This window comes from Ochotona curzoniae, unplaced genomic scaffold (assembly GCF_017591425.1).
Source record: "Ochotona curzoniae isolate NIBS_2020 unplaced genomic scaffold, NIBS_Ocur_1.0 scaffold_4701, whole genome shotgun sequence".
NCBI lineage: Eukaryota > Metazoa > Chordata > Mammalia > Lagomorpha > Ochotonidae > Ochotona > Ochotona curzoniae.
This window is the reverse complement of record NW_024467122.1, coordinates 33,213,692-33,227,524: the sequence shown is the minus strand read 5'-3', so window position 1 is coordinate 33,227,524 and position 13,833 is coordinate 33,213,692. Positions and strand designations below refer to the sequence as shown.

Below are 13,833 nucleotides of genomic sequence, written 5' to 3'. Positions count from 1 at the left end.
TTTTTAGTATTAAATTTTGTTTTAATTTGTTTGGAAAGCAGAGTTAACAAATAGATGGAAAGACAGAAAGTCTTTCATCTGCTTGCTCACCCCCAAATGGCTACAACAGCTGAAGCTGGGCCAGACAGAAGCCAGGACATGCGTACAGGGTCCCAAGCACTTGGGCTGTCATTCCCTGGTGCATTAGCAAGAAACTGTATCTAAAGTGGAGCAGCGGAGCAGCAGGGACATAAACCAGCTCCCTTATGGTTTGTGCATACTACAGGCAACAGTTTAATCCACTAAGCCACAATGCCAGCCCCACCTCTTAAACTCTCGACAGTTGTTAACAGTATCCACAGATTCTTATGGAGTTTTAATTAAAGCCAAATAAAAATTAAATGTCAAATAACTTACTGATTTAGAAAGAGCAATACGATACAGTAGGCCTGTACTTTGTTTAATGAGCAAGGACTCTTAAAGTCTTGAACTGCTTGAAAGATTCAACTTTTTTATGTTTCAACTCTTATATGAGGGTGTTGTGTTCAGCAGTTGTCATAGGGTGTACATTATTATTTTGCAGGCAGCTCTTGTGTATGAGGCAAAGTGAAAATCACCTGTATACAGGAAGTATGTTTGAAAGAGTTAAACTAGCACCTTTCCCAGACCGTTTGTCTTGAGTTGGTTCTTAGATCTGATCCTAACCAATACACTCTGGCACATGCAATAGGAGCAGAATTATGTTGCTGAATTTAGAACTGAACCTTTACCCCAAGAGCTCTGGGTGAAGTTGGCTTTTCCCCAAATTGGCATAATGTCTAAGGGATGAAAGCCACAGTGTTGACTGCAGGCAAGGTTTGGGTCCTGTTTGTGGTTGATCTCTGTGGCCTGGTGCAGTATGTTGTAATGTGATCAACTAAAGTCAGTATAAATGCATGGCCCTCTGGAAGCGGTAATAGAAAGGTGGTCATGTGTTTCCTTAATAACTTACACTGTGTTTTCATTCACTGAAATGATCAGTGAATAACATTTTTCTGAATGTCTATTATATCTAAGAAATTAGAAGATAAAACAATGTTGACTTAGTCGTCAACTGTTTTTATATTTTCAAGCTAGTAAATGATTTTTTCTGGAAAATATATTTTTAGCAAAATTTAACAAAACTTTTCTTGCATGTTTCATTACATTTGGAAACTTACTGAAGCTTGCTTTACTAACATTATTTTATTAGAAAAGTGAAGCGAGACCTCTGACCCCATTAGGATGAAGAGACTGCATGGTAGAGGAAAGGCGGGTGGAATTAATTAATGTTCCAATCTCCCCCCTGCCCCTTAAGTGTCTTCAAGGCCCATTACTTTCTTACCATGTAATTGACTAAATTCGTTTGGCTCTGATAGATTAACTAGATCTATTGTATTTTCAGACTTTTTCATAAAGTTAAAATTGGTTGCTTTAATAGCATTTCTGGTTCTGACAACATCAGTTGGTGCTATATACATGTAGTTATGTAATACTGTGTTTCTGCCTGTATTTTGCATTCCTTTATCACACGATTTTTTTCTGTATATCCATTTGAGCATGACTTGTGGCTGCTCAGATTCAGATTGAAAAGTAGTTAGGTGGTTAATTTTTTTTTCAAGATTTATTTATTTTTATTGGGACGTCAGATTTACAGAAAGAAGGAGAGACAGAGGAAGATCTTCCCATCCACTGGTTCACTCTCCAAGTAACCACAATGGCTAGAACTTAGCTGATCTGAAGCCAGGAGCTTCTTCTAGATCTCCTATATGGGTGCAGAGTCCCAGTGATTTGGGCCATTCTCTACTACTTTTCCAGGTTATAAGCAGGGAGCTGGTTGGGAAGTGGAACAGCTGGGATACAAACTGGCATCCATATTAAGCCACTAGGCTACTGTGCCGGGCCCAGTGGTTAATGCTGGAAGTGTAGTTCTGATTCATGAGACTATTTAAAAGGATATATTGATCTCATGCTTATTTTCACTAATTTAAAAGCAATTTAACAAATATAAAAAATTTCTGGCTTTCATTTTTCCTTGGTATTTGTTAATAGCAATCACATTGGGAGCCTGGAAGCAGAGCTGGATTGAGAGCATGCTTGACTTGCAGAATCAACTCTCTCTTCAAAAACTACCTTCCAGTCAGTTTCAGGACCTCTCACCAGATTCATTTCTCATTCACCATAATCAAATCAAATAAACCATGAACCTTCATTATATTTTAATACTTGGGATTTTAAACAGCTCCATGAATTAGAGAGCCACATCATTTCATTTTGAGATAAGGTACAATCACATCCTGTTGTAAGAAATGATTTGAAGAGCTCTTCTATTCATTTCCCAGTTTTTCACAATGTCATCTTGCAAAACTATAGTCTAGTATTGCAACCATAATATTGACTTGAACCCACAGAGCTTTGATTTCCTTGGTTCTGTTTGTACTCGTGTGTGTATGTGTTTATATTCTGTGCTATTCTTCATAGGTAGGTTTGTGTGTCTCCCACCACAGCTAAGATGCAAAACGATTCCATCATTGACAGCTTGTTTTCTTTCATCTGCATTCCCCTCTTTCTTACCCATCCCTATTCTTAACTCCTAGCACTCATTGCTCTTTTCCATTTCTGTAATTCTGTCATTTTAAGAATGTGACAGACTATAGTTTTAGTTACCCTTAATTATTAAAATTATAATATAGGTAAAATTTATATTTTATTTAATTCTTTATAACCTTGTCCCCTTGATCAGATTTTTAAAAGTAAAATTTATATTTTATTTAATTCTTTATAACCTTGTCCCCTTGATCAGATAGATAAATGGGTCATTTGGTATATAATTTCCTGGTATTGAATTTCTTGTTGAGAATAATTCCCTCGATATTTAGTCAAATTTTAGGTATGAATAGTTTCTTCATTTTTATATCTGAGCAATATTCCACAGTATTTCTGTATATCAAAATTTATATCCAAAGGACAAATCAAATTTTGTCCTTTAATTTGTGAAAGGACATCAGACTGTTTCTACTTTTGTTCTGTCATGAAGATTTAGGGACATTTGAATTAAGTTTTTAGATGGAATCCTCATGTTTCTGGGTTAAATAGTGAACAGAGAAACTGCTGACTTGTATGAAAATGTGCCGTATTTTGTTTCACACAAGAAGCTACTGTTTTCTAGAATGGGTGTATCGTTTTGAATTCTTGTCATGAATATATGATGGCTCTACTTTTCCACATCCTTACCAGTATTTATGATGCAATAACTTTTTCTTTTTAAGATTTATTTTTTTATTATTGGAAAGTCAATACACAGATACCGTTGAGCTTCTACTCAACTGTATAGTGGTTTCCATAGAAATGAATAATTCACTGAATGCACTTGTTTATATATTTATTATTTTGAGAATTGGAGATTTTTAGAGATACCATCTGTTTTATGGTTCACTCCACAAATAGCCACAACAAAAAGAGTCAGGCCAGGCTGAAGCCAGGAGGAGGAACTCCATCCCAGTCTCTGACATGAGCGGTAGGGAACCAAGTGTTTGGGCCAGGAACTGCTGCTTTCCCAGACATGTTAGTAGGGAGCTGAATTGGAAGCAGCACTGCTGGGGCTTGAACTGTGCTCCAGTGCAAGCAGTGGTAATCTGAGTCACCACCTCAGTAACGGCTCTATGTATTTATTGACAGAAATCTTTTATAGGGCAAGATTCTTCTGCATGTTATTTATAAAGAGTTATTTAAATATGATGTGTTTACCTCTTATACTCAGATGAGGAGTTAACAGAAAAGAACGTAAAGCTGTGGAATTAGATAAACTAACGTAAGGGTGGACTACAGCTAAGGAAAGGAAAGCTCTGAACTGAGTTGGGATAAAAGAAGATGAGTTGGTCTGAGACTGAAAAGGTATCTCAATGTGAAAAGGGATTCCTGAGTGGAGACATATGAACCAAAAGAACAAGTATTTAAGGAGTAAATTATATTGCTGAGTGCCCAAGAAGGATGGAAACTGAAGTTTCCTTTTTATTTGTTAGAGTGAAGGTGTTTGATTCCCCAAAAGCAGTTTAATAGAGTGATAGGGAAAGCTAGGTGGAAATGGGCTAAAGAATGAAAGGGAGCAGAGGCAGTATATGGGAAAAGGTAAGGTGGGCTTTGTTTATGAGGGCGTCTAAAATAAAATTGAGCGGGACATCATGGTAGGGCTGGACAGTGTTGATCCTCCATATTATATAATGAAGCTATTAGGAAAGATACATGAGACACATAAAGCTATTTAAAAATACCAACCATTCAAAGTCTTAACGAAGTGTTTTATTCAAAGCAGATGAGAGAAGGTTCTATATTGTAGGCTCCTGCTGTTGCAAAGGAATGTTTGAATTCAAGCTGCAACTAAAGTATAAGGTTATCAGTTTTACTTTAGTGAAAGTATCTCTAAAAATAAAGCTGATGAGTCACATCCTAAGAAGATTTTGGTTGATTTTTAAAATTCCCAAAGGTCCACCATAAATGTAATAGTGTTTTAAATGATTATGCTTAATATACATAAATATGGGTTATACAGATAGAAATACTCTAGTAACCAAATAAAAGCACAAAGGTATTAATGCCTAAACTGGAGAAACCTTGAAACCTTCACGTTAATTCTTAAATGTAGGGCCCGGCGCGGTGGCGCAAGTGGTTAAAAGGTCCTCGCCTTGCACGCCCGGGATCCCATATGGGCGCCGGTTCTAATCCCGGCAGCCCCGCTTCCCTTCCAGCTCCCTGCCTGTGGCCCGGGAAAGCAGTCGAGGACGGCCCAAAGCTTTGGGACCCTGCACCCGCGTGGGAGACCCAGAAGAGGCTCCTGGCTTCGGATCGGCATAGTATCGGCCCGTTGCGCTCACTTGGGGAGTGAATCATCGGACGGAAGATCTTCCTCTCTGTCTCTCCTCTCTGTATATCCGCCTTTCCAATGAAAAAATAATAAAAATAAATCTTTAAAAAAAAAATAAATAAAATAAAAAATAAATAAATAAAAAAAAATTCTTAAATGTAGTATTTCTAACATTTGGCAGATTTGGTAGGCAGCCATTTTTTGTGTGTCTTAAAATAATTGGGCAATTCATCAGGAATTGCTGCTATTAAGTGTTACAGGTGAAATATTATTTTTAGCTAATTTGAAATGGCTACTGAATGGGAGGGAAGAGGGAAATACATACTTGAAATTTTCAAGACCCTAGACCTTTTGGTAAGAAATTGTAATTTTCACTTAATTTTTTTTAAAGAATATAAAGGTTTATAATTGGTTAAATTGAGCCAAAACTACTGGTGATCATTGAGCAAATAATTATAGCCTGCAAAAAAGTTATACTCTAAGAATTTAAAAAAGAGGGCCCAGCGTGGTAGCCTAGGGCCTATAAGTCCTTGCCTTGCACACTTGGGATCCCATATGAGCACCAGTTCATATTCAGGCTGTTCCACTTCCCTTACAACTCCCTGCTTGTGGCCTGGGAAAGCAGTAGAGGATGGTCCAAGGCCTTGGAACCCTGCACCCACGTGGGAGACTTGGAGTAATCTCCTGGCTCCTTGCTTCAGATCTGCCCAGATGCAGCTGTTGCAACTACTTGGGGAGTGAATTCATGTATGGAAGTCTTTGTCTCTCCTCTCTGTAAATTTGACTCTCCAGTGAAAATAAATAAATCCTAAAAAGTAATTGAAAAAAAATGACATTTTTAATTGCATTAATTTCTGTGTCTGTGTGAACTTATAAGCAGTAAGTTCTGAATTAGGTAAATCTTGTCTTATATAAATAAATGAGTCTGATCTTTCCAAACTAAAAAATAGAGTATTCGAGATTGTTCTTTATAGATGTAATACTGGTAGAGCACTAATATGCAGAAAATAAAAGAATTATATAGTGCAAAAAAAGTGAAAAGGGTGTGAAAAAGTTCAGATAGTGAATATAGAAACTGTTAGGCATTTGCCATGGCCTGTTGCTTCCACTTGGCCTGGTGAGCTAGTAGTTCAGGGATGTCTCTCTTGTCTTTAAAGAACATTTTAAGAAGTTTTTCTGTAGAGGCTGATGTTGGTATAGTGTGTTGAGCTGCCACCTGCAACATTGGCATACCACATGGGCATCAGTACAAGTCCTGGCTGCTTCACTTCTAATCCAGCTCACTGCAAATGTACCTGGGAAAGCCCCAGAGGATGGCCCAACTGCTTGGGGCCCAAGCACCCGCATGAGAGATCTGGATGAAGCCACCTGGCTTTTGTCTGGCCCAGCTTCAGCTGTTGTGTCCCTTTGACGAATGATACAGAAGGTGGAATATTTATTTCTCTGCCTCATCCTTTCTCTGTAACTCTCCCTTTCAAATAAATAATTCAAAAAAGTTTTCTGTGAGACAGAGTAAAAGTTGGGGCAGTAAATAGAAAGCACAGTGATAAGATTAAATGATGGCTGTTGTATTTCGAAATATTTATTTCTTTTGTTTTGGAAGAGTTACTCAGAGAGTGGGTGGCTATTGCCCAAGTACTTGGGTTATTGTTTACTGCTTTCCCATCCGTTAGCAGTAATATGGATTGGAAGTGGAGCAACTGGCACACGAGCTGCTCCCCTTAGGAATGCTGCCATTGGCAGCGGTGGCTTACCCACTATGCCATAACACTCCTCTTGTGTTTGCTTTTAAAGATGACAGAAATTAGAGAATTTGTGTATTTGTAAAAGTGAAACAGGGAGGGAGCAAATTAATTGTATAGGAGAGTGGGCAATAAGAATATGAAGATGAGGGAGTCAAGGATTGAGGTTGTTTGGGAGGGCAGTAACTTAAATTCACTCAAATTGCAGGAAGGAAAATAAAGCAGTTGTACATTGGTTGTAGTCACGTGAGGGAAAGTTCCTGTCTATTGCTCAGTTAAATGAAAACAACTTTAGGAATGGAGAAAGGGAAGGTTAGGGTCTCTAATAGCTGAATGTGCTGTAATAAATTGAGAATCTTTTGAATGAGACCAAGTACCACAGAAAACTCGATTTGGAGGCCCTGGATGAATAGCTGGTTAAGCCAGCCTGGCATGCCCACATCATAAATCACAGTGCCTAGGATTGAGTGCCACCTCTGCTTTCTGTTCGGCTTCCCACTGATGGTGTGTGAAGCAGCAGATGGTGTCTTCTCAAGTGCTTGGATGCTTGCTGCTGACTTGGAAGCTGTGGCTCTTAGTCTGGTTCAGCTGAGGCGTGAAACATCAGCTGAAAACGCTGTCTCTTGTCTTTCACTCTGCCTTTCGACTAAATAAAACATCTTAAAATATTGTCTGGCTTCATTTTTTAAAAAAAAATAATTTGGAAGTTACGATGACAGGAAAAACACAAAGATGGTCTTTCTGCTGCCTCACTCCTCAAATGGATGTGATGGCCAGTGCTGGGCCAGGCTGATGCCAAGAGCCAAGGGCTTAATCTGGCCTTCCTAGTGCATACAGGAGCCCAAGTAATTGAACCTCTTCTGCCATTTCCCCTGGTCGTTAGCAGGGAAGTGGATAAATGAAACAGAAGTTGAAATAGTGGGCCCGGCGCGATAGCGTAGTGGTTAAGGTCCTCTCCTTGCATGTGCCGGGATTCCATATGGGTGCTGCTTCTAATCCCAGCAGCCCTACTTCCCATCCAGCTCCATTCTTGTGGCCTGGGAAAGCAGTCGAGGACGACCCAAAGCTTTAGGACCGTGCACCCATGTGGAAGACCCAGAAGAAGCTCCTGACCCCTGGCTTTGGATTGGCTCAGCTCCAGCCGTTGTGGCCACTTGGGGAGTGAATCATTGGGTGGAAGATCTTCCTCTCTGTCTCTCCTCCTCTGTGTATATCTGCCTTTCCAATAAAAAGAAATAAATCTTTAAATAATTTTTTAAATGTTGCCTGTATCTGCTGGCATTGCAGTCACTTAACTGTAAGTCACAGTGTCATCACCACCACCCAGCCTTTACTTTTAGAAGATTTCTGATCTCTTTATTTTTTACGTATACTAGGAATGATTTTTTTTTTTATAAGTCTTCTGGTTACACAAGTAATACCATCTCCAAGAATATGTGGCATATCATGAAAATTCCACCGGTTTTTCTCCCTTCATCTATACGCCCACTCTAAACCTAGAGGATCATTGTGGGCAATGTTGTTTGTATTTGTTATTTAATTTCTGCTAAACTTAGATTAACAGTATATTTATTTTTACAGAAATATTTGCACTGAAACGGAGATCAATGTTTATGAGTCTATTAAAATCTTAATTTAAGGTTATATTTTGGCATATTTGATCTGACAAACACTTAAGGATATCATTTAAAAGTTTGTTACTCTGTTTCTGAGGATGTTTATACTTCTGCTGTCAGTGCTTAGATGACTGAAGTCTGGATACTTGTCAGATGAGTTTGTATGTGGTTAAACTTTTTTGTTTTGAAGACAAGTCTTTAAAAAACAAAACCTGAATCATTGCTTTTGCCCATCCTTTAGCTTTCAGCTCTTTAAAGTTTCTGTTTTGGTGTTTCTTAGTGGTAGTTGTGTTTAGTTTTGTGTCAAGTCAGAGCTGTTTTTAATAGCTGAGCTTGTTTTCATTGATACTTTCTAGGTTTTGTTTGTTTGGTTGGTTGGTTGGTTTTAAGATTTATTTATTTGAAAGGCAGTTAGAAAAGGAGAGGTTGACCCAGGCACGGTGGCCTAGTGGCTGAAGTCCTTACCTTGCACGTGCCGGGATCCCATATGGGTGCCGGTTCTCATCCCGGCAGCTCTACTTCCCATCCAGCTCCCTGCTTGTGGCCTGGGAAAGCAGTCAAGGACGGCCCAAAGCCTTGGGTCCCTGCACCCGTGTGGGAGACCTGGAGGAAGTTCCTGGCTTCGGATTGGCTCAATTCCAACCATTGCAGATACTTCAGGAGTAAACTAATGAATGGAAGATCTTCCTCTCTGCAAAGAAATCAGTATTATTCATATATATATGAATATTTATTTGAAAGGAATTGTGATAAGTGTCTACAACAGCGAGGGCTGGGCCAGGTAGAAGCCGGGAACTGTGTAGTTTGTGTTCACAAAAGCTGACATAGATGTGTTTAATCCAAAACTGATTTTCTGCATAGAATATTCCTTTGTAACAGAGTCATTAATTAGTAAAAAAAAAAAATTAGCAGATCACGTAGCTGTCTCTTCATCCCCACATGTAAGATTATAACTGAACTATCAGAGCTGTTCTGTTAGTATTCTTTTAGAATTGCCAGAAATCCCTTGCTATAAGCTAGTTAGCTTTTTGTTGTTGGTTTATTAGTGAATCTTTTTGTAATTGCAAAATTAAATGATTTGCTGTTAAAATTTTATGCACCTTGAGGAATATTTTTGAGTATAAGCCAGATATCCTATTGTATTACCAAGTCTCACTTCTCCCATTTTAATTAAGTATTCAGGCTGCCCTAATACATGTCAGGCTATTTCCTTTTCAGTCATGTGAAAGTATTGCTGGTTCCTTTTAAAAGGCCAGTGTAATAGGAACAACAAAAATTTCTTGAGTTGATTGGCACTGCGAGGTCTAGCTAGTTTACTTTCCTTATGAGTTTGTGTTCCTCTGTTGTTAGGGCGAGTTGCTACGAAGATCTGTCTATTCATCCCCGTTGCTCCTGCTGTAGTCTGGGCTTTGTTGTTTTCATTAAGTATAATCTCTCACCATTGTGCTCCATCTGTAAACAAATTGGTTTGGCACAGATTTTGGTTTCTAATACAGCGATAATGCATTTGTAGTTTGCAGTTGCAAAGCTATTTAGTGCTCCTCAGGAAAACTGACTCACTGTACCCATGTTTAAGCTTAGGTTATAGCCTATTCATTTTCATTTCGTTACACATTGTTCTGTTTTGGTGGTGCTGATGGTAGTAGAGAGATTGTATAAGGAGTAAGGATCCATACAGTTTGAGTTGGATCAGGACCTTGAGCCAGATCAACTAGTCACTTCATGGATAATCTGTGTCACTGTAGAGTGAGAGTAGTGAGGGCTTGAGAGTTATATTGTGTAGGTCTGGCAATTTGCTGGGTGGAACAAGCTGAAATTGTATTCAAGATTCCAGAGACTTGGAAGAATCAGGGGATTCATCCAAAGATTCTATCCCTAAAAGCATAGAAACTAGCCTAGAGGACTTGTTAGTCACTGACACATGCTTGTGTCTCTCTTCCCCTCTTTTCAGGTAACACGTGCTTCGGGTTTTGTTCTGTTCATAAGCCAATAATGATACTTGAGAAATATGACTAGAATTATGACATAGCAGAGAAAGTGTCATAAGTAGTAGTAGACTGAAAAGCAAACAGTTGTCAGTGTAAGTGCTCTGACATTCTCTTAATTTGTAAAATCTTGCTCTCCTATACTTCAGAGACACTCAGCTGAAGATGCACAGTAAAGCCCATGGAAATACTTGCTCCATCTTATTCAACAGGGAAAATCAAAATCTCTAACGGTTCAGTTCCAGACAGTATTTCCTTTGATCTTTGAGATATTGCCTTTCTGGTTTAGGACCATTTTATCTCTAATGTCAGATTAAAGAAGTAGAGCCTATTAAAAGGAAGAAATTAGAAATATAGTAGGATGCCATGTTGTTGCAGTTCACAGAGCCAGAAATGAGTTCACTCCCAGCTCAGTACATGTGCAGTGCTGCCCACATAGTCCTTGCCTCCTTAAACGAAATGGCAGCTAATTCGGCTGTAGGGCCTGCACTGGGATATGAAATCCACCCTGTTCCCGCACGGCCCTTCTGGGACCTGTTGCTTTGTCTCTGCTCCTGGTCCAATGAAGCAGACCAGCAGGATGGGCAGTTCTTTGGGTTCACCTCCTGAGCTCCTGGTGAATGCCCCTTCCCACCTTGTTGCTGGTGGAGTTCCAGCTGCCAACGGAGTTCAGCTCACTGCTTGCTGAGTGCTGCTGGGATATCAGTTACTGCAACACCACACCGTCGTGTCGGCTGCTTTCCTGTGGTGTCAGTCTCCAGGACCCTCTCTGCTGTCGTCCAGTCCTCTCCTATTTCCTGAAATGTGCCTTCTCTGCTTCACAGTGGTTAATGTTTCTTTGTTTGTTTAAACGTGTCCTTTACCTATTCTGCCATTTTGATTCTAGTTGTATTATATTCTTACACAAATAGGCATATATGAAAACCTCTTTTAGATCTGTTCCAAAGAAAAAATAAAAATAACAGAGCAAATGAATAAAATAGACCACATTTAAATGGAGTCGGTTATTACTTTCCATCACTGTTGCTGCTTCTAGTGGAATTTAGTGAGTCCCGTAATGGTGGATATTAGGTTGGATATGTCCTTAAATAGTCCTTTTGATTCATAGTGTGTTTTTACATCATTTTATCCTTTTGTTCTAAATGATATTATTATATGGTTTTAACTTCCATATGTTTTCTTACAGCAGAAAAAGAAAACTAAGAACTTCAATCCACCAACACGTAGAAACTGGGAAAGTAATTACTTTGGGATGCCCCTCCAGGATCTGGTTACAGCTGAGAAGCCTATACCACTATTTGTTGAAAAGTGTGTGGAATTTATTGAAGATACAGGTAGGATAAAATATTAATGCAGATATTTTATTTGTGGATACTCTTTTGCTAGGCCAACAGTTTATCAAATGTTTGTAATTTGTCAAAATTAAATTTTGAAAGAGATATAGTAAGATTGATTGTTGTCACTGTTTGATTGATACTTGAGTAAAGTTTTCATGTTGACTAATGGAAAATATGCTTTTGTTGAACTTTTTAACCTTACAAGTAGCCAAGTTGAGTGCTAACGTGGTAACTCCTGTTCTACAGTTTGAAATAGCTTGATTATTATATTTATGATTTGAGTCATTATTTTTACAATTTTCAGTGTTTTTAAATCCAGAGCTATTTGTAGTACTTATTTATACACACATTTTGCTTTGAAAACTTGCAGTACTAGTATGAAAATCATTTTATTCTATGAAAGCACTTCTAAAAGTTATGGAAATAACGAGATTGCGAAATGTTTGTTTTGATGTAGCAAAATATGCAAATCCATGCAGTTTTCCATGAACTTTTAAGCATTTTTATAGTTGCAGCAGCCATTATTATCCAGTTATAACTTGACATTTCTGTGGTTAAAGTTGTATTTTTAAAGAAGGTATAGATAACTTTGCTGTTTTAAAACATTTCAGTTTTGTAAGTTTATTTTGTCTGTTGTAAAATGTTAAAACCAGAAGTCAGATCAGTGGGAGGTTGGGCAATAGAGGCCGATTTTGAGTATATTCAAAATTTTGAGTATATTCAAAATGCTCACAATTATAAATGGAGCTTTGAAAACATGAGCAAAACTATAGCCATACTTTTTCTTAATGATGCCATCTGATATTCAAGCATTATTTGGATAAGAGAATTTTGATGCCCATATGCCTGCTTACTTTTACTTATGTAAATTTTACTATGGAGTCTGATTATTAACTAAGTTCTTGACGTGTGGAGTTGTCCAGGGAAGAATGTTAATTTTGAAGAGTTAGGATGTCAAAATGCCATATATACTAGTATTACAGTTGTAATTGCGTGTGTCTTTCCAGCCTAAGTCATAAGTGATCATTTATACTACCTATATTTGGAAATGTATTTAATTTTTTTATTCAAGAAATTATTGAGACATATTTATTAGCAGAGTTTTTCCAGTATTCATATTTGTAAGTTTAACATCAGAAATTCCAAGGTTCTTTTAATTATATACCTCCTTAAAGAGTTCTTTTTTAAATTTTATTTTTATTTTTATTTTTATCCCAAAGTCAGATAAACAGAAAAAAGTAGAGACAGAGAGAAAGATCTTTCATCCATTGATTCACTCCGTAAGTGACAACAATGGCCGGATCTGAGCCAATCCAAAGTCGGGAACCAGGAGCCTCTTCCAGATCTCCCATGTAGATGCAGGGTCCCAAGGCTGAGCTATCCTTGACTGCTTTCCCTGCAACAAGCAGGGAGCTGAGTGGGAAGCAGGGCCTCCAAGATTAGAACCGGCATACATACGGGATCTTGGCTTGTGCAAGGTGAGAACTTTAGCCTCTAGGGCCATAAAGAATTCTTTTAAAAAAATTTTTTTATTTTTAATTCAGGCCCAGCAACATAATATAGAAGGCTAAACCTGCCACTGAAGTGCTGGCATTCCATATGGGTTCCTGTCCCAGCTCAGCTTCCAATCCACATCACTGCCAATGGCCTAGGAAAGCAGCAAAAGACGGGTCAGGGCCTCTGCAGCCATGTGAGAGACCCAGAATAAGCTCCCCGCTTCAGATAGCTCAGTTCTGGCTGCTAATGGCCATTTGGGGAGTAGCCAGTGGATAGATCTTTGTTGCTCCTTCTCTCTGTAATTCTGTATTTGCAATAAACATACAGCTGAGGGTTAGGGTTAGGGTTATATATATATATAGAGAGAGAGAGAGTGTTAAGGTTAGGGTTAGGGTCATATATATATGATTTTATTTTATATATATATATATGGAAGTTACAGTTACAGAAGCACAGGGAGAAACAGAGGGAACGAGGACTTCCATCTGCTGGTTCACTCTGCACATGGACACTGTGGCTGGAGCTTGGTCAGGCTAAAGGCAGGAGCAAGAAGCTTCTTCCTGGTCTTGAAAATGGCAGAGACCTAAGTATTTGGGTCCTCTTCCACTGCTTTCCTAGATGCATTAGCAGGAAGTGAGATCAGAAGTAAAACATCCCATATAGGATGCTTGCATTGCGGGCAGAGACTTTACTCACTAGCCACAATGTTGGTTCCTGAAATATTCATTTCTTCAATTTTTTTTTATTATTTGATGAAAATGCCTATGTTTCAAGTGTAAGATAATCATGTAATCCTAG

At 38.5% G+C, this 13,833-nt stretch overlaps 1 protein-coding gene across 3 annotated transcripts in view; it reads left to right on the top strand.

Moving 5' to 3' along the window:
- Positions 1-13,833, top strand: part of ARHGAP5 (Rho GTPase activating protein 5) — a 74,109-nt gene that overhangs the window by 28,929 nt on the left and 31,347 nt on the right. For all 3 annotated transcript variants that reach the window (XM_040970288.1, XM_040970286.1, XM_040970287.1), the window contains exon 3: positions 11,388-11,535. In XM_040970288.1, coding sequence (XP_040826222.1) covers positions 11,388-11,535 — 148 coding nt within the window. The remainder of the gene's footprint in view (positions 1-11,387; positions 11,536-13,833) is intronic.